The sequence below is a fragment of the Formica exsecta genome, unplaced genomic scaffold (assembly GCF_003651465.1).
Source record: "Formica exsecta isolate Colony F162 unplaced genomic scaffold, ASM365146v1 scaffold500, whole genome shotgun sequence".
Taxonomy (NCBI): Eukaryota; Metazoa; Arthropoda; class Insecta; order Hymenoptera; family Formicidae; genus Formica; species Formica exsecta.
Window position 1 is genome coordinate 995,904 of NW_021852243.1, and position 19,434 is coordinate 1,015,337.

At 30.2% G+C, this 19,434-nt stretch overlaps 6 protein-coding genes across 11 annotated transcripts; 2 read left to right on the forward strand and 4 right to left on the reverse strand.

Moving 5' to 3' along the window:
• Positions 1–1,883: 1,883 nt before the first annotated feature.
• Positions 1,884–5,266, reverse strand: LOC115241614 (cleft lip and palate transmembrane protein 1 homolog). Its single transcript, XM_029817450.1, has 6 exons — positions 4,928–5,266; positions 4,045–4,617; positions 3,842–3,959; positions 3,567–3,770; positions 3,300–3,437; positions 1,884–3,199 (listed from the first exon to the last, which is right to left on the reverse strand). The coding sequence occupies exons 1-6, from the start codon at positions 5,120–5,122 to the stop codon at positions 2,439–2,441; spliced, it is 1,989 nt and encodes a 662-aa protein (XP_029673310.1). The 5' UTR covers positions 5,123–5,266; the 3' UTR covers positions 1,884–2,438.
• A 271-nt stretch (positions 5,267–5,537) lies between these two features.
• LOC115241525 (protein lethal(2)denticleless) lies at positions 5,538–9,581 on the forward strand. Its single transcript, XM_029817292.1, has 8 exons — positions 5,538–5,787; positions 6,004–6,248; positions 6,339–6,519; positions 6,772–6,997; positions 7,067–7,272; positions 7,375–7,577; positions 7,835–8,039; positions 8,282–9,581. Exons 1-8 carry the CDS (start codon positions 5,730–5,732, stop codon positions 8,917–8,919), a joined length of 1,962 nt encoding a protein of 653 aa, XP_029673152.1. The 5' UTR covers positions 5,538–5,729; the 3' UTR covers positions 8,920–9,581.
• On the reverse strand, positions 9,343–12,346 carry LOC115241527 (acylglycerol kinase, mitochondrial). 2 transcript variants are annotated; one of them, XM_029817293.1, is made up of 8 exons: positions 11,857–12,346; positions 11,545–11,664; positions 11,081–11,471; positions 10,882–10,997; positions 10,609–10,799; positions 10,210–10,356; positions 10,004–10,122; positions 9,343–9,854 (listed from the first exon to the last, which is right to left on the reverse strand). In XM_029817293.1, the coding sequence occupies exons 1-8, from the start codon at positions 11,964–11,966 to the stop codon at positions 9,741–9,743; spliced, it is 1,308 nt and encodes a 435-aa protein (XP_029673153.1). In that variant the 5' UTR covers positions 11,967–12,346; the 3' UTR covers positions 9,343–9,740. The 2 variants fall into 2 exon arrangements, with proteins under 2 accessions (XP_029673153.1, XP_029673154.1); XM_029817294.1 differs by having other exon boundaries at positions 9,699–9,854; positions 11,937–12,343.
• A 284-nt stretch (positions 12,347–12,630) lies between these two features.
• Positions 12,631–14,120, reverse strand: LOC115241531 (60S ribosomal protein L23). Its single transcript, XM_029817301.1, has 4 exons — positions 13,974–14,120; positions 13,681–13,764; positions 13,000–13,128; positions 12,631–12,884 (listed from the first exon to the last, which is right to left on the reverse strand). The coding sequence occupies exons 1-4, from the start codon at positions 13,984–13,986 to the stop codon at positions 12,688–12,690; spliced, it is 423 nt and encodes a 140-aa protein (XP_029673161.1). The 5' UTR covers positions 13,987–14,120; the 3' UTR covers positions 12,631–12,687.
• A 95-nt stretch (positions 14,121–14,215) lies between these two features.
• On the forward strand, positions 14,216–17,337 carry LOC115241529 (motile sperm domain-containing protein 1-like). Of its 4 annotated transcripts, none has more exons than XM_029817296.1 (6): positions 14,216–14,591; positions 14,866–15,042; positions 15,117–15,280; positions 15,352–15,511; positions 15,732–15,890; positions 16,922–17,337. In XM_029817296.1, exons 2-6 carry the CDS (start codon positions 14,898–14,900, stop codon positions 16,984–16,986), a joined length of 693 nt encoding a protein of 230 aa, XP_029673156.1. In that variant the 5' UTR covers positions 14,216–14,591; positions 14,866–14,897; the 3' UTR covers positions 16,987–17,337. The 4 variants fall into 4 exon arrangements, with proteins under 4 accessions (XP_029673156.1, XP_029673158.1, XP_029673157.1 ...); XM_029817298.1 differs by lacking the exon at positions 16,922–17,337 and adding an exon at positions 15,949–16,662; XM_029817297.1 differs by having other exon boundaries at positions 14,217–14,591; positions 15,747–15,890.
• On the reverse strand, positions 16,625–18,808 carry LOC115241530 (eukaryotic translation initiation factor 4E type 2-like). Of its 2 annotated transcripts, XR_003884919.1 has the most exons (6): positions 18,543–18,803; positions 17,886–17,976; positions 17,555–17,800; positions 17,332–17,484; positions 17,042–17,252; positions 16,771–16,957 (listed from the first exon to the last, which is right to left on the reverse strand). XR_003884919.1 is itself a non-coding variant. In XM_029817300.1 (5 exons), exons 1-5 carry the CDS (start codon positions 18,560–18,562, stop codon positions 17,097–17,099), a joined length of 666 nt encoding a protein of 221 aa, XP_029673160.1. In that variant the 5' UTR covers positions 18,563–18,808; the 3' UTR covers positions 16,625–17,096. The 2 variants fall into 2 exon arrangements, 1 of the variants encoding a protein (XP_029673160.1); XM_029817300.1 differs by having other exon boundaries at positions 16,625–17,252; positions 18,543–18,808.
• Between the last annotated feature and the right edge of the window lie 626 nt (positions 18,809–19,434).

A 19,434-nucleotide genomic window follows, 5' to 3' on the forward strand; every position in this document is an offset into this window, starting at 1 on the left:
AGAAAAAATTTTCCTCTGGAGGTACGCCCGTAAACGTTTTGTTTAAGAGATATTGACATTTAAATAAGTTATGGATACGAATGATAAATTTATTGTACAACTGCTAATACATACTTGTTTTCGTAACTGTACATGTTTTATAATTGACATTATAAAAACGGTACACAAACACCATATCGACATATCACTGAGAAACTTTCTCAGTAACATTTCTCAGTTTGCTCGATGCTTTTGCAAACTAAGCATCATCATTACGCCTCGCATTTATTCTAATAGTGAAATTTATAATTATGTTAAAATTTTTATATTTTTTTAGTAATAAAGTAGTTGAAAGACACTATTAATTTATTTATCATAACCTAATAATTTCATAAAATTTTATAATAAAAATGTTTAGATGTCAATATTTCTTAAATAAAGGGTTTACGGACATACTTCCAGAGAAAAATTTTTTCTTTTGAGATCCTAGTCATATTTGAAATTAGGACATTTATCCTTGAAACACCCTGTATGAATTTTCATATCAGTACATTGCTATTGATAATATAAATATCAAAATAAAAAAAAATATATAAACGGTATATTTCTATATAATATTAGCTTTAATTTTGTTAAATTGTGAAATTTAGTTTTTTTCTTTATTATGTATGAATATCTTAGATATATATATTAATATCAAATTATAAAAAAGCCGGGAAATGAAAAGATTCTATTATACATATAATGTATTACACATACACAAAAAAAGCTTTCTGATACATGCATATTACACACGGAAAAAGTGCCTTTTTATAAGGGGAAAAAAAAAAAAGAAAAGGAAAACAAAAAGGAAACCTTGATGCATCGTTCATAGTATAAATATAAATTCGGAAAATATCAAATCATGAAGTTAAGTTCTTTGCATAGAATTTTTGCTATTGCTATAATCTCACATTTTATTGTAATTCATTGTGCGATTTAACACAAGATAATTTTTTTATCTATTACGCGTTTACCGTTCGCGTAGAGAAATGATATAAAATAATACAAATGAAATAGCTCGATTTAAAGCTTGAAGCTTACAAATATAGATTTGAATAAACATTATATTCGTTATTTTGTGCATGTGTGCGTCCGTGTTTTCTTATCGATCGATATTAGTGCAAGAATGAGTTTTTCTCCAAATTGAAAACAATTAATATTCTTCAATTTTAAGCATATAAACTTCTTGAGTACAAGTTTTTACGTAAATTTATAATCTTTTATCACGCGAGGAATAGTAATACAAAAATTAAGAGAATGATATATTTATTATAAATGATAATTTTTATAGTCCAATCTCTCTAAACAGTATCCCCGTATCACGTTACAATACATAAGTCGCTATTTCTTTCAAATATTTCTCATTTTCTGCAAAAATGTCATTCTCGTGCGGTTGTAAATAAATAATTTAACTCGAGGAATCGTATTATTAAAACTTTACATCGCATATTTGCATGCGATGATGCTCACAAACTACGCTATAAATCAATTTCAGAAACGAGTACCTACATATGTAATAAATGCACATATATAACAAATGTATATTGTCCAAAATATAGAGACATAAGTCAATAATTTAATTATACAATTACTCTAACGAAATATAAAATATAATGTTAAACACATGTTCAATGTATTTGTAATATTTATATATATATATATATATATATATATATATATATATATATATATAAAATAATAATAAACATGATCTTATATAAGATCTCCAATTTCGATGCTCTGAAATTTTCTTAAAAATGGCTAATTGCACCTTTTTGTATACTTTTATAAAGTGTCGCGATGCTATAATAAAGAGGATACGAATTTATCTGTTATTTAAAGAAAGATTCACATATAAGATATATGATAATTAAAGTAATTTTATTTCGTAGAACAATATCTCGCCCAATAATATGAGTAATGACTTGTTTGAAATCGTTCATATGCATTGGATTTTCATGTGTTTGGTTAGATAGGACGATGTTTTTCGCTGCAGTATATTCACTTTACAATTAGACATATACACGAATGTCATAAATGCTACTGAGCATATAATTTACATTTATAATTTCTAATATAAGATTATATATCATGTGAAAGTGCGTTCAATAACTTTAATCTTTTCGTAATATCTTGTAATAAATTTGGATAGAAAATGAAATAAGATGTTTTCAGCAGAAATTGTTCGCTATTTTGTTTCACAATGCACATCGCAATATGCTCATATAACATGTAGTGGATTCGGGAATACTTTAATAGAATATACAGATACACACACAATTATATGTAGAAAGTTATATAAATAAATATAAATGTGTGTAATTATATTCCTTTGGTATCGGACGATTTTATTAATTTTCGGAGACAATGTAGGATATAACGTATACGATCGATGCTTAACTTAAACATCACAAATATTATTCATTCTTTTTCGTTACTTCGTCTTTCGGGCTATCATTGATTGCTGCCTGTTTCTTATTTTCCGCCAGTTGTATTTCCATTTCCCCGGAAAAACCGAATTCATTCACTCTAGTATGATCGGTCTTGTATATCCATCTTTGGTACAAAAATATGCAGAAAACAATATCGTCGCGGAAGCAGCCGATCCTGTACAAAGTCGGCATTTTTATCACAAATGCAAAGATATCATCGATGAATGTGTTCAGGAATTTGTACGACAGCATACGCCACGGAAGATGTGCAACGCTTTTCAGTTTGTAATTAATAAACAATTGCGGCGTCATCATAATGAATCCGAAAGTTAATAGAAATCCGTATAACATATTGAGAACCCAAGAATACCATCCCTTATGTTCCAAATACATTAAAGAATAAATCGCATATCCACCTAACAGAGGGTACAAAGCCCATGATAGATATTTAAAGGCAAGTCTATCATATTCCTTTGTAGAAGACTCCACATATGATCCCTTATCTTGGAATGATATCTTTGGAAAGACTCCAAGTATTTTTGCTTCTCTATTGATGTTAATGTCTATAACTTTGTTTATCTTCCATATTTCGATGCATAAACCTATTGCACAGCTAATGCGCACAACTGTGTTTGTCTCGTTGTCCAAAACATAAAGAAGAACAACAAGAGATTGGAATACATTGAAAAATACAGAGCGAACAGACAGACCTTCCAAGGACTTCCGATTATTCCAGAATTGAATATCTAAAAAACAAAAAGTTTTATATTGCAGTTATTGTAAATGTATTTTGATTATTTGTTATAGATGTAAAAGGCAAAATTATTTTTTCTTTTAACTGCTTACCATTCTTAAATGCTAAAAATTCAAATACACTATGTAAAATTGACACAATTATAGTCAATCCTAGTAGATATGGATTTGTTTCAAGTAAAGTTTCCTTCAAGGTATCTTGATCGTTATCGTCCTCGTCAGATGCTTCTCCTAAATAAACAATGATAACAAAAGATAAAACGTTATAGTCACGCGACATTTTCACATGGTAAAATTCTATAATATACATATGTGTGTGTGTCTTATTATCATATATATTATTTTAGAAATTTAACAAACCCATAATTGATGATGTCCATTTATTTCTAACAGACTGGGCTGCATAAATTTGCCATTTAAACAATGAAAGTGGTTGATAAGTCAATCTGAGTTCTAATTGTTCTATAGTATTATTCAATGGCTGATAGTCCCGTTGCATGTTCCAGAAATCATTCATATATATTATTGGCTTATATGTATTTCCACCAGGTAAGAAATGTACATCTAAAAGAAGAACAAAATGTAAAGATTTCCAATACATTTGCATATTATAACATAAACATAAACTCGCTCACATTCATCTAATGGTTGCGGTACTTGACCATATACCCAATTGGTTTGATCAACCACTAAATTAACAGTTAAATTTGGATGCCAGTGCGACACATATTCTTGATCCATGAATTCAGCTTTCTACAAGATTTTATACACAGTTAACATACACAATACAATTTATATAAAACAAGAGCAATTTCAAAAATTAACAATATATACATACTGCTATCTCCTCTTTACTAGCAGTACTTTCGCCAGTTAATAAGTTGTGTCTCTTCTGATATCTAATTTTTTTAAACTTATTTAACATTTTTCTCGAGTAGGCTATATAATCACCAGCATAAATTCCCTTGCCTGCTTTAGGATTTGGTGATTTTCCACTTTTTGTTATGTATATATGAAGATAAATAGAGCCATTTTGTTTTAGATGTTCTGAAGGAACAAACGAGTACTCGAATGTTCTGGACCCATCTTGATTCGGTCCACTATACCAATCTCCATAAATCAGTCCTTCTTCGAACCAAATTAATGATCGCGGATCGTTGAATTGTTTAAAATTCTCAAATTCCGACAAGTAAACATTAAGATCAAACAATGTTCCATTGGGAAATATATTTACAGCTTGTAAACGTGTATCACTAATGGTATTGGGAGACTTGGGATTATTATCAGGACGTCTAAAGAAGCTACTAATAAAATAAATTATAAGAGCTCGTATAATTAATGATTTTGTTATGGCGAAGAACGATTCTAAACGTGATGGCTTTCTTCTTTGTTCATCATTTTCTGCATTTGCCTATAAAAAATATCTGAATTATAATTAAATCTTTGATAAAATAGTTCAACATATATATTCCTACATGTGTAGGAGGTTATGACCAAAAAAATAATAGTAATTTTTCAATAAATTACATTATTCATGATTATTTCACGTATGCGGTATATTATGTTTTATAAAAGAAAATTATATATATTTAAAGAGATGCCAACGTAAACTCTGTATGCGTGTATGTTTAATGTCTTCATCCTAGAGATATAATTTTCTTTAAAGAAAAAGGCCGCCAAAAAATAAATAATAAATGTTAGGTAAAAATAAAAAAACGCACATTTCTCTCGTCGTTATTTTCTTCCGTTCTTGGAACCAATTCAACGTTGGGCTGATTGTTATCCATGTTTTCTGTAACATTTACTTCCGCACCGTCACGACAATCATCTTCAGTAATAACCACCATCTTTCTGTCAGATCTCGTGCCTGCTTGTTCGGGCATAAACAAAAGAAACACAGACGGAGGACGGAGCATAAGAAGTTTATTTCGAAATCAGTTGTTGATATCTTCAACGCCAAATTATTAATGCAAGGTGGGTTTTCAAGCGAAAGAACAATAGACAGTACAAAATAGCGAGTTTTAATTGGCTACACTATGTTGTATCTTCCATTTCGATACAATTTATGAGTACTTTCAAATGCACTCCATTTCGCATTAAGCCCATTCTACATTGATCGCATGTTGCCAGTCGCAAGCAAATCGACTAATCACAGTCGAATATTCGACGGAATAATTATTATTTATTAAATGTGATTATATTTTAAGAAATATGTTTAAAATATTTATGTCTTTATCAAAGTATAATATATAATTTGCCAGTACTGAAAATGTAATTGGTTATCAAATAGGGAGTTTTTTGAAGTCTCTAATATTTTTTATTTAATAGCCAATCGTATGATATTATATCATACGCGTGTGTTTCTTGCTGAAAAGTTTATATATATATAAGCGTTACTTGAAAATAAACCCAAGCAAAGATAATTGCGCGGAAAGATTGATAGATTTCCCGCGTATATAAATGTCGCGCGTATAAACAATCTTAAAAACAATAGTTTTAAAAACAATTTTATAACGTATATTAATGTGTCGAGGCAAAATGAATGTAACAAATGCTATTCAGAGACGAGAAAGTGGATTTGGTAAATGTGAATAAGCATGTGCATGCGTTTTACGAAAGATTTGAAAACAAATATACATTTTGCAGAGAAACAAAGGTTATCTGTATTGCGATTAAATTGATCGTATGATTAAAGTTAAATTTTATTACAAAATGGATTGCTATTAATTATAAAAATTTTATAATTCGCTATATAACAAAACTCTCTACTTGATGTATCTGACATTTATTGTTGCAGGATTAATATATGATTATGACATCGCTCTATGTCGTTTGAAATGCTACAATGATGATATTTATCGTGGAATAACACCGAATGTAAATGCACCTGATTATAATCCCGAACCACCAGTATTTGCATGCCGTTTTTGTACCACGCCGGGATACGAGGAAGTTCTCGCTTTAGCAAATGAAGATGGAAAAGTCGCTTTTCAAGATACAAAAATTAAAGAAAATTCTAATCAATCATTGGAAGGAACACAGGTTGCTATTTATTTTGATTAACAGATTTAATGAATAAGTTTTTCTTAGCACGAGTACAGAAATGTTAACCAAATATATATATTCTTTAAGGCACATTGTAATGCTATCTTTGATATTGCATGGATGCCTGGGGAATTAAAACTGGTTACAGCATCAGGAGATCACACAGCACGTTTATGGGATGTCTCCAGGCCTGAAATAAAACAAATTAATTGTTTTCATGCACACACGCGAAGTGTAAAAACAGCAGTGTTTCGTTATCAGGACAAAGGTATCAGATTTGTTTTAAAGGATGTTATAAATATTTGTATTTTTTGAAGAAATGTTTATGTATGAAATGTACATTTTTTCACAAACACGATAGAGATATATCTTTATATAATCTTTTTTTTTTTTTCATGATCTAATTTCTTATTTTTAACTTATTAACATAGAATAGGTATTTGCATAAAAAACATTTGACTGCTGTCTATTATAACATATTATAGGATTTAGAGTTCTTTAGAATCCTTTAAAATTTTAGCGGTCTTTGCAACGGGTGCTAGAGATGGTTTTATCATGATATGGGATATCAGAGCCAACCATACCGATCAACCTAAGCCAGATAATTGTATCGCCAATGCGCACAATGTTGGTAGCACAGGCAATATGAAACGAAAGGCATATAGTCAAGCATCACGAGCACAAAGTATTACCGGTTTAGTGTTTCAAGATGATTTTACATTACTCTCTTGTGCTGCGGGCGATGGGTAAGATCGCATTTACACCTATATATCTGTGTGCAGAAATATATAATGTATCTTCATTTTATTTTCTAGTTTAATAAAAGTGTGGGATTTGCGCAAGAATTATACTGTCCACAAGAAAGAACCAACAGCTAAGCATCTGATGAATTATGCAGGAAATAGTACTAGGAACGGCTTTTCTTCATTGTTAATATGCCCAGCTAGAATTACATTGTATGCAAGTTGCATGGATAACATTATATATGCTTATAACATATCATCATATAATCACAAACCAGGTTAGTGTTCTTTTTTTTTCAAAATATACATTGATATATATTTCAATTTCAATATGACATAATAACACTATGAAATAACACTATAACAATTTTGTATGGCAGTGGCAGAATATTATGGGCATCAAAATCGTACGTATTATGTAAAGACTTGTTTAAGTTCTGATGGCCGCTATCTTGCCAGTGGATCCAGTGATGAACTGGCATATATTTGGCATACTAACAGACCAGGTGTACCATTAGTTAAACTTTTCGGCCACACAGAAGAAGTGACTTGTATTGCATGGTGTAGCGTGGGCGAAACTAAGGTTTCAAATCTCTTAATATATTCATATTTTGTATTATATCTACAAAAGATCATAATAAAATGATAATAATAATGTAATAATAACATAACTAATAGCATACAAATAATAATAATATATAAATAATAAAATAATATATATGAGAATAAAATTTTAAAATCATTTGCTTCTCAAATTTATTGTGAAAAATATAAATTATAATTTACATTTTCAGAGTCATATGCAATATGATCTTTTTCTAATCTTGAGAATAATTGCAGATAGTGACTTGCTCCGACGATTCTTGCCACAGGATATGGAGAGTTGGTTTAGAACACAAAGTGAATGAGAAAATGGATATACGTGGTCATGCTGAGATTGTAGTAGAAAAATGTTTAGAAAATATGAATTTAGAAACTACCCCTACTACTTCTCGACGCTCGATCATCAATCAGGAAACTACACCAGGTTCAGATAATACTTCAGGTAGGGATTAAAGCATTGCTGCTGTAAAATTTATATAAATGGTGAATATTTCATGCACAAAAAACTTCGGAATAAATCACATTTGATAAAATTTTTATCAAATTACTAGAGAACTTTAATTTTGTCACACACAAATGGCAAAATCTGGTCAAAATCTAAAAATTATAAAATAGAATTCTCGAGTCCTTTGCCTAGCCCTTTTTCAACTATGATAAATTTCAAACAATGTTTAAACTCCACAGTTACAACTCCTGAATCTAGCAATGAGGATCATCAGAGAGACAGGCACATTCCTCTTAAACGTAGTTATTTGCAAATGACAATGGGCTCGAGGTCTGAGGGAAAACGCAAATGTATTTTATCTCCTATTCATGAAAATCGCGAGACTGTCGCGAAACGAGTTCACACGGACAATCGTGGTATGCGAAGACTATTTAGCTCTAGTGTCGAAACCGCTACTACTTCGAGTAGAGATTACGATTCGGATGAGCCCAGTACAAGCCAGTTTATAAACAGGAGTGAGGAAACTCCTTTCTCGCCCACGCTAAACTTACCAAATTTTGTGATGGACGGTACAGCGCCGCATTTGCTTGAAATATCACCGCAAAAATACAAGGAGAATGTTGATTGGTTGACAAAAATTAGAAAAGAAAGATATGAGCAAAGCAAGATTCCAGAATCAACTTCATGCAGTCCCAGGAATCAAGTGACACCCAGTGCCAGAAGATCCAAGAGGTCACAATCAACCGAACCCCCAAAAGTAACAAAACCAACAAGAAGCGCTTCTTTATTAGATTTTTTCAAAGTTACAAGTAAGGATTGCGAAAAGAATTCTTGTGCGGAAAATAGTAATATTATACCATCAACGAGTATATCTTGAAAAGATAAATAGACAGATTCACGAATTAAATTTAAGAAATTTTCTTTCTCTATCTTTTATCTTGCAATACAAAAATTAAAATCTTAAAATATCCCGGTTGTTCTATATGTACAAATTATTGTCTTATTTAAGCCATATATCTTATCACAAAGGAGTTTTTAAATCTAGATATCAGGGGCCCTCTAAGGCATTACGACAAAGGCATTACAAGCTCCATTGGCGCTTATTACTACTAGGCCATATCTCGAAAGTGATCATTCCCGATGAAAGTGTGTTTAATAAATTAGACTAATTTATAAAATAATAAAAATATTTTTATTACTGTATAAACTAATTTATTCTCCTTTGTTAGACGCACTCTCATCAAAAAGTTAGATATATAAAGATTTTGAAAGATCTTGAAAGTGATTACGTCTCAGTATTACTCACAATAATGTATTTAATCTATTTAACACAGTTTTTAAAGAAAAGTTAGTACAGTTTTTAAGAAAAAACTATACAATTAAATTATTAAGGAAACATACTTTGACGTAATCAAATCTTTAGTATAAGCGTTATACTAAGTAGTCATATCAGATTAAAAATGTATTACTTAAATTTATGAACGGTTATAATCAAAATATTTTTTTGTATGCTACAATAAATTATTTTTTTATAGAAAACATTAAATAATTTTTTTACATAATACTTTAATCAACGAGACATTTTATTATTTCTATTTTTTTTTCGTTTTTAAATAATTTAAAAATTACTGCATATATTATGGAATATTAAATGCGAAACAGTTTTGAATCGTTTTTATAAATTACCGAATACATATGTTATCTATTCGATTCGGGACAAAATATTGTTATAGATTGTGGGAGTAGTTTAATATGAATTGGCTTCAACTCGTACTCCTCGTGGTCAATGTAAAACATTTGATCATTATTTTTCTGAAATAAAATTGTTAATATTATTAAAATCTTGAAAAGTAGGCAATTGATAAAATGATTGAAATCTTTAACATACATTCTCTGCAAGATGCATCAGAATTTATAAGAGCAATTTTATTAATATTTATAGAGAAAAAAAGACTGCTTACTATTTCAGGATATAATTCAATATCTTTTGCATCTAATATCGCATTTACTGGTAATTCATTGTTCATTTCTTGTTTCCATCCTTTCTTAACAAATGTGGTATAATTAACATTCTCTGGGCCTGAATATGTAATTAGTTAAATTTTAAATTTTCGCACTGACTAAATTTCGAATTTAAATAATGACAGATAGAAATATTTAAACTCACCTAAAGCTATCTTTAATGAAGGCATTGATTGAACTGGTACATTCATTACATTTTCTGTAGTTATGCATAATTCAGTTGTTGAAATAGGTCTCTCATAAAATATGCCACAATCTTCATTTATTACTTTACTATAATCGACATGATTATCTGAAATAAATCATAAGATTACATTATATAATATATTCATCTATTAAAATTACATATATATAATGTACAACATGCTATTAAAGTATCAATCTATCTTTCTCTTCCTTTAATGCAAAAAATTTATTCTTCAACTTTACCCAAATATTTTAGTTTATCTTTTCAATTTTGTATATTTATTATCTTATTTTAATAGCATCCTGTGTATATACAAAAATAGTTAATTATTTTACAATTTTATAAGAATCATTTTACCAGGGACAAGTGTTTGCTTCTTTGGCAGAAATGCATGCCACCATCTTCTATTCAAATTCGTAGACTGATTATAAGACAACTCTTTGGAATAACAATATGAACATCCCTTGCAAGGATTGCTATATTTCATTACTGCATTGCACTTCCAATTTAAATTTGATTTGTAACCACTGAATACGTAAGCTGCATATCTGTTTGCATCCAAAAGGAGAAAGTATAAGACAAAATAAATGCACATATAAAACAAAATTGTTCTAAAATTAAGAGATGTACTTGCGCAAGGAGCCCCAATACCAATATTTATCAATATGGGCATGCGTATCACTCCAAACTCCCCATTTTATGCCTGCTATAGCATAAACCGGTTTTATAGGATTTTCTGGATCGTTCTTAAAATAAAATATGGCTAAAATTTATATTTCAATGCAATTTAATTTGCATTAAAGAAATGAGAAACGATGAAGATACATACTTCCAGCAATTTGATTTCAATAGCATCTATCGTTTTGAGATTATTCTTAATAATTGCCATTGTTGCATCGATCATGTGATGTATGTCAGCTAAATTTTTATACCCTTGATAAAACATGCTTGCGATTGTATTTGTGCTTCCCAATGGTAAAACACCAATGGGACATTGTCTGACAGAATGAAGATTATATTCATATTTCCTCATTAAACCAGTTGTAACATCTGACAAAGTACCATCTCCTCCAGCTACAATAATAGCATCTGTAGGAGTTTCTAGATTTGTTATTACATTACGTGCATGGCTTCCTGATTGTATATCGACAATAGTTGTTGAAATACCAGCTAAGTGCAATAGAGGCTCACAATATTTCTCGAATAACTTTTTGGCCTTCCTGAAAAGAAAAATAAAAAATAATTAGCAAAGATTAAAGAGTTTCTATGTCAGTTTGAAATTTTTGTGACAACCTTTTTTTGGCCGCAGGGTTTAAAATAACAGTTACATGGCGAGGTCTGACATTTGTGGAACAAGAGATGTCTCCATATCTCGCTACATCTTCACAACACTGACGCATTAATTGTTCCACACTAAAAAATAATGAAGATAATTCATTGATGTAATTATATATTTCAACAAAAAGGATCCATAAAAATGGATATAAAAATATATTGTCTAATATAAAATACTTAATTGCGAGTAAACAAATGTATAGAATACTGCGGAACGTGAATTTAACAAAATGAGGAAAAATACGAGGTTACATTCCCCATGATTCTCACTCGTATGTTTGTTTGCCGTACGAAATTCCGTACGAGAAAGCTGCTATTCCTAACACGGACTTTTTCCAATTATTTCGTACCGTCTTTAGTAAATTTAATATCTTAGCCATTGTCACACTTCGATCTTAAAACCATTTAAAGTTTTACTGCTTTCGCTTTTGTTTTGATTTGTCTTTATTTTTTTATAAACGTTTTCTTATAATATTGATTTTATTATATATATATATTTTTTTTTTTCTCTATTTTCTATAAACATATAAAATTAGGTTGCATTCGACTTTCAAACATTTTTGAATTCTCTTTGTGTCGTTTTCTTTAGAAGTATGTAGTATCACAACTGATTAATGGCTTCTGCACACAGGATGCGGAAATGCTTGTCGTGCGGCAAAAGGCAACGCGGTAGCCAATCAATTTTCCGTTCTAACAGAAAAGTTGCAAGTTGATTGGCTATCTCGTCGCCTTTTGCCGCGCGGCAAGCGTTTCCGCGTCTTGTGTGCAAAAGCCATTATGTTCTTTCTTTTAGGGAGAATTAAGGGTGCAAAAACCCATGCAACAGAATAGCGTAACGCAAAACGAGAGCAAAGCCAATCACAAAAGTTCTGCAGTTTTTGTTATGCTCGCGATTGATCCCGCTACATGGCTTTGCACTCTCATACAATACTAATCTAAATCGTTGTTTTAAATTTAAATATGTGAGAAAGCTTAATTTTTTTTTCCAAGTTTTTCTTTATGATAAATTTCTCTAATATTAAAAAAGGAATTCAAAGACCAGAGTATGGGTATTAGATTTATTTTTTTGTAATGGGCACACAGGATTCTATACAAGATGGATTATGCGATGCTGCTGGCATTGGATGCGATCCTTGGCCATAAATCTGCACACTCTTTTGCAACAGGTCCTGTAATAGCTGATCCTTTCATTTCACCCTTGTTATTAACTATCACGCCGGCATTATCCTCGAAATATATAAATGTCCCGTCCTTCCTACGAAATGGTTTCCGTTGCCGTATAACCACTGCAGGCATTACTGTAATGAATATGTATATATATATCAATATGCTATTATTCAAGATTCTTTGAAGAGATAAAGGTGACATCTTTCATCTTTAAAAAAAAAAAAAAAGTGAAAGTAATTAATCTACCCTTTTTCCTAAGTTCAGGTTTTCCCTTCTTTACAGTGGCTACGATCATATCGCCAGATCCTGCCGCTGGCAGACGGTTCAATCGGCCCTTGATACCTTGCACTGCGATGACATACAAGTTCTTGGCACCTAAAAAAAAATAGTTGCATCATTATATAAAATAAATTATGGAAAAAAGATAAGAGAAAGAGGGGAATGAATTTATTTACTCAAGCAGAAAATTATAATGTCTATATTTATACATTTGCATATACATATAAATCAATTTTTTAGAGTTATTAAAATATATGCTATGTGCAATTATATATATGTATCTATGCAAATATTCTATCTTGTTTTTATTATTTGATAAGAAAGTTGTGATCAGGAAGGATAGAAAATTGTTACATCGTTGTACTAGTATCATATTGTCATTATTATTGCATCTCCATTAGAACCTTGGCTTTCATTTTTAGTAGATTTAGTTTTGTACACGTACATTTTTTCACAATTTTTATCGAATTAATCAATAGACTGGGGAACACAAAATAATTGTGAGATACTCACGCTTCACATTATATCATTACAAACGGTGATTAAAAAAAAAAAAAAAAAAAACGTGCGCCTTATTCGCAAATCGCGCGATTACTTTTTGAGGTTAAATATTATGCAAATGATATTTTTTGTTTGCAAAGGACTCACCAGTATTATCAGCACAATTGATAACTGCACCAACCGGTAGACCCAGGGATATCCTGAATTTGGCTCCAGCTGACCCACCACGTCCTTGAGTAACAATATATTATATTAAACAGTGATATATCATGTTATATTGGAATGATGAATATTTTTGCGTATTAGTCACTAATAAAGCAACGTTTTATTTTGTCGCATAGGCCGAACATATTTTCGTCTTTTCGCCATTTTATTCGAAACCGATGCGTCGTCCCGACACCGATTCCCATAGATTTTCCTCGTGCTCGATAAAGACTTACCTCTCTTCGACATCTTGAATTATGAAAAAGAAGAATTCAGTCTGTATGTGTATACTTGTAACGCACAGTGCGCGATGCGGCATAGGGATATGTTTTCAGTTGGAGTAATCCTACAAGACAAATTTCCTATTGTCCTATATGGGTCTGTTCTTTTTAGATACACTTCCCTACATATATGTTGCAAAGTACCAAACGTCCAATCTGGTTGGTTGAGGCAAAATTGCAATCGCTGACGCAATCGCAATCGCGGCCGCTAGTGTGATTCGGGCTTTACGCTATTCCGCTGCATAGATTCGCACCGAGAGACAGCCAAAGACTACACACTATACGATAAGCGAATGCATCTTGTTGATAGTTATAACGATGGTCGAAAGGAGATTTAATCATTTGTAAATATTTTTGTAAATATTCTACATACACACTCTTTTGATACGCGGCGCGAAGTCTAATCAACGAAATGTCACTCGTTTTTATACGTCAATCGTGAAATCTCGCTGTATATTGAGGTGATTTTATTCAGATGACAATTAGCGTTGTCTGATATTTGGATTCCTTTCGAGCGTGAATCTGGAAAAACAATTTTTTTATTTGTGTATTTGCAAACACATATGTTCACAGGTATGTCACATTATCTTTATACATAATTCCATAATTTATGCTTTATTATTATTACTTTTTGCAATGCATAATATATAAACCTCATATATCAGGTTATAGATCTAACATTCTTTTAAATTAATTCAATAAATATGTTTCAAATCGCTTTAGTATTACATGTATAATTTTCTACTTATAAAAAAGTTCTATAAATTTATATATAAAATTATACTCTTTTAGCAAGTAAGACATATTTTATGCAAAATATACAATTACTATATATTGTATCTTGCAGGTGTATGGACAATTCAAGGTTAAAGAAACACAATGCCACCGCCATTAATAGCTACACCTCGGAAATTACCAATTTTTGTGTTTCCACAAAACATTACATTCTATTTAGACGATCAGTCTACCCACAAACAAGTGTTAACTTTGTACAATCCATATGATTTTCCTGTAAAATTCAAAGGTATCTTTTTTCTCTTTCCAATACAAATATTTAGATTTAATTTTATGTCTATGTGTTTAATGTTAATATTTTAGTTCTATGTACTGCACCAAATAAATATCAAGTGGTTGATCCAGAAGGCATAATAAAAGCCAGCTCCTGTGTTGATATTGTTGTTAGACATACAGCATTGTTGGCAAATAATTGTAATGTAATTGATAAATTTAGGATACATATGCAAGAATATCCTACTAAGCAGGTAATGTTTATTATGTTTAAAAAAATACTCATTGGTCTATTAAAAAATTAAAATTTTGCAAATCATGCTAGGTGATTGGTAAACGAGATGTTGAAGCTAAACTTCTCTCTGGAACATCAGATACAGCTGGAAGGTCAACACCAGATCCAGATATGTTTCAACAGCTTCCAATAAATGAAAGCAGGCAACAGCAATCTTATGCACTTATAACCCGAAATAAGACATTGGACAGTGAGTAAATGCGTTACAATTACTTCAAACCAAGCTTAAATTTTTTAGATGTATTCTGATAATATATTTTGTATTGAGAAAATAAAACAATAAAGATTTTATATTTCCATTGTAAAATGATGAAGATTTTAAATTGATAATAAATAAAAGATTATCTCAAAGATAAATTTCTCATTGTGATTACAATATATTAAAACAACAACACAAAATATAATTGTAGATACAAATATTTTAGGAGGTACAAATTACGTAGCACTCATCACAGGAATTATATGCATAATTGGATTGCTTCTACCTACTGAAGGAGAACAAAATCAAAGGGTGCCCGATTATCTCCACCTTTCTGTGAACTTTAAATTGATATTCTCATTTGTATTAGGTAAGCATGAATATATATGTATATATATAATTATAATTGTAATAAATTTTTGTTGCAGGTATGGTTGCAAATATTGTTTTAGGGCTATAAAATTCTTAGCTTTTTATATAAAAATCTTTATATACAGGTTAAAATCATAGGATAAAAACACAATTAATACAAGACTTTTTCATATTGGGCCTCTTTTCTTATGGAATATACCCAATTCTAGTCTATAAACTTCAACATTATATATCGACCAAGATACCGCGATATTTCTTTATCATAATAATTATAATTTTATAAAAATATATAAATATATCGTAATGTTAATAATTATTTCTATTATATTAAATAGTTCTATTTTAAAAAAAGTCATCGGAAATATTCCTGCTCTACGCGATAAGATAGACGCATATTCTGACTCGTGATTTTTAGGCCTATTTGGAAAACCAATGTAATGCTATTGTTTGAATTACGTGTTTATGTATATGAACATACCGATGATAAATTTTATATTTCTTATATGATATAATATATATGATCTTTTGCTAACTTATTTGAAAATCTTTATGTTGTATGTGTATAAAATCATTATAATATATTTTTCCATTCATAATAACTATCAGTTATATATTTTGCGCGCAACATGATCTCATATACAGCTAGATAAGGGTCTTCCTCTGTATATAAAGTTGGAACTAAGTTTTAATTATTAAAAACATTTGTAACAATGAATGTGATTTCTTTTTTTCTTTTTTTTTTTTGTATTTGGTTTTTATAATTTTATATATATATATAGAGATCTTGGAGATCAATTTTGTGAAAGAGGCATAATCGGTTTGTGTGAGAAATATGTTTATGCAAAATTGGATAGACAAAACATAAAAATTTTTTTTTATATTACACGTCTTGGAAATAAGGGTATTTATTTATTTCTTATCAATGTGAATTATTTACATAAGTTACAACATAGAGACACTTGTGAATAAAGTGTATCATCAAATGGATGTTTCAAAATTTTCACGTCTTATTTATTTTCTGTCAAATAGATGTGCAATCTCCTGGGAGGTATGAAACTGATACATCTTTGAAAACCATAACAATGATTAGATAACGAAAGATCTTTAAGACTTTTTTGATACTGCTTTATATCAAATTATTTAACTTACCTTAAGTTTTTGTCAGAAGGCTCGTAATATGTCTCGGTCTCAAAATTATATAACTTTAAAGCCGATGTACACTCTTCATACTGTCATTGTGAGTTTTGTACTCCATAGAGGCACTAGCTGGAAGATGTAATACTCTTCTTAATGTATCTCTAATTCGTGCTGTTGTTGCTACATCCGATGCTGTTTTATTCCATACACATATTACGTCCTCCTATTAAAAACAAAATTCACCTGTTAGTAAAAAATCTTTTATATTTGTAAATTAAGAATAAATGTGGAAATTTGTTTACCTGAAATCTTATAGATACAACCGCACCACAAATTTCCTCTCCTACCATAAATTGCTCACCTAACATTGCCAATATAAGATTTTCCCAACATCTAGATACTAAACCCTTTCGTAATCTTACTATCCATTTACCACCTTTTTGATTTGCTTCATCCTAGAAAAAATAAATAATAAGTTTTGTATATGTAATATGAACATATTATATAACAGAATAATACACTCACCTCCCATATGGGTTTTATACCAACTTTGAAAAGATGAAAATCTGTATGCACTGTAAGTTCTGATGGTCGTACTAAATGACTATAAAGACCCCAGAACTGTTCTACGCTTGCAAACCTACCAACCAGCTTTAAATTTTGAACATAACTTTGTATGCTAGTTTGTTTGCCAAGGCCACTACGTCGACTGTACCAGAGTGCGTAAGCATATTGTAATTTATGCTCATTTGGATTTATTTCTATTGGAGGCTATAAACAAATATTAATCATCAGATATTTGATCAACGTCAATATCTTTACATTCATATACCAATAAGATCTTTAGACTACTCACTGGTGGACCTTTTTCGACCTTTTGATTATCCTTTGATTGAGACTCCTCGTCTTCAACTGTACTGTCCTCAGTAGCCTTTAATCTGTAAGTACTGTCATAATTCACAAGGTAAGCAAAATATATGACAATATATATCTGTACATCTGCATATATCTTAAATATTTATTACATTATATTATATATTATATTGCATATTGATAAATATGAAGCAAATGAGACTTCTTTGCCATATTGCATATTAATTCTTCCATATGTTTAAAATATAATAACAATAAAGGGTTTTTTTACTGTAATTATTCTTAAAAAAAAAAAAATTGTCACAAAATGTTGACATTGGCTATTACCAAAGTGAAAGGTTATCACTATACCACGACAAAAATCATAAGTATATATTAAATATTGTAAGAGAATTGAGAGATATCTCACCACTAATCCAACTAAATTACTATGCCTATGTTCCTTTCATTACGTCAAAAAATCCAATTTTCACCGTAATAAGGACGAATTAAATGGACAGCGTTGTGACAAACGATTGTTATGCGACAATGAAAATATTTATCTTGACATATATTTTCACTGTGTATTCAAACATATATCTAACCTCGAAAATGCCCGTGGAGAAACACGATGAAATAAAGGGAGAACACTTTCACTTACGTCTCGTATTTATTGGACATGTTTTCGGTTGCTGAGATACAAACGTATAAGCGATATCGCACTAAATTGTTATGACTGCGGCGAGTATGTCTCTCGCGAGAAACGTGAATAAAAATATAAAAGTTTTTTTTCGAAACACACTTTCTTCTCCCGATTCGCTCTCACGTTGAGCTTTCACATCTACGGTGTGTTTTCGATAAACTGTTGATCTTTTCCCAGCACGTTCCCTTCTCTTTTCTCTTTTTTCTCGTCACTTTATCATTGCAGAGATTTTATATTCGTATGTTGGTTATACTAGATATCGATAGCTGCTAACAGCGGATTATACTATAGTACAAAACGGTGTTGCATTTATCGATTACCGATTTATAAGAATGACATAACAATGATGGATTCCAGCTGTTTTGTTGTTTATATTAAAAATAAAAATATATTTCTTATTATCAGTATTTCGATATTTCTATATGTTTTGAATTCAACATATTAATGTCATATAAGAATTGTAATCCGTTATTACCACATTACATTGAAAATATATACGATTAGAAGAATAAAATATTATAATAATATTCAATATATTTAACGATAAATTAACAGTTTTTTTTTACAAATTTTATTATATACTTTATGTATAACTTGTTGCTTCCTCATAGAGGAAGCTTTGTTTTCGTGACAAAATTTTTTTTCGAGTTTTCTATGCCAGTGTGTTTAGAATGTTCCAAAACGTCGGAAAATCATATTCCTAAAAAATGTCTGTATGTATGTATATATGTATGTATGTGTGTATATGTGTATGTGTGTATGTGTGTATGATGTATGTACGCAATATATTGTACAACCTCTAACTTCTGCAATTTTTGAGATATCGGGTATTTTTTTTTTTACATGGATA

Coding starts and splice junctions, on each gene's coding strand:
- LOC115241614 (XM_029817450.1), bottom strand. CDS start 5,122: ATGCTCCGTCCTCCGTCTGTGTTTCTTTTGTTTATGCCCGAACAAGCA. Junction 4,618..4,927: donor AAAATAACGACGAGAGAAAT/GTGCGTTTTTTT, acceptor TATTTTTTATAG/GCAAATGCAGAAAATGATGA. Junction 3,200..3,299: donor ATTTTTAGCATTTAAGAATG/GTAAGCAGTTAA, acceptor TTTGTTTTTTAG/ATATTCAATTCTGGAATAAT.
- LOC115241525 (XM_029817292.1), top strand. CDS start 5,730: ATGTGTCGAGGCAAAATGAATGTAACAAATGCTATTCAGAGACGAGAA. Junction 5,788..6,003: donor GAGACGAGAAAGTGGATTTG/GTAAATGTGAAT, acceptor TTATTGTTGCAG/GATTAATATATGATTATGAC. Junction 7,273..7,374: donor ATCATATAATCACAAACCAG/GTTAGTGTTCTT, acceptor TTTGTATGGCAG/TGGCAGAATATTATGGGCAT.
- LOC115241527 (XM_029817293.1), bottom strand. CDS start 11,966: ATGGCTAAGATATTAAATTTACTAAAGACGGTACGAAATAATTGGAAA. Junction 10,123..10,209: donor TTCATTAAAGATAGCTTTAG/GTGAGTTTAAAT, acceptor TTACATATTCAG/GCCCAGAGAATGTTAATTAT. Junction 9,855..10,003: donor TTGAATTATATCCTGAAATA/GTAAGCAGTCTT, acceptor ATTTTATTTCAG/AAAAATAATGATCAAATGTT.
- LOC115241531 (XM_029817301.1), bottom strand. Junction 13,129..13,680: donor CAATTGTGCTGATAATACTG/GTGAGTCCTTTG, acceptor ATTTTTTTTTAG/GTGCCAAGAACTTGTATGTC. Junction 12,885..12,999: donor ACCTGAACTTAGGAAAAAGG/GTAGATTAATTA, acceptor TATTCATTACAG/TAATGCCTGCAGTGGTTATA.
- LOC115241529 (XM_029817296.1), top strand. CDS start 14,898: ATGCCACCGCCATTAATAGCTACACCTCGGAAATTACCAATTTTTGTG. Junction 15,043..15,116: donor TTTTCCTGTAAAATTCAAAG/GTATCTTTTTTC, acceptor TTAATATTTTAG/TTCTATGTACTGCACCAAAT. Junction 15,891..16,921: donor GATATTCTCATTTGTATTAG/GTAAGCATGAAT, acceptor TCTGTCAAATAG/ATGTGCAATCTCCTGGGAGG.
- LOC115241530 (XM_029817300.1), bottom strand. CDS start 18,562: ATGTCCAATAAATACGAGAC. Junction 17,801..17,885: donor AGGTCGAAAAAGGTCCACCA/GTGAGTAGTCTA, acceptor ATTTGTTTATAG/CCTCCAATAGAAATAAATCC. Junction 17,253..17,331: donor TTGTATCTATAAGATTTCAG/GTAAACAAATTT, acceptor TGTTTTTAATAG/GAGGACGTAATATGTGTATG.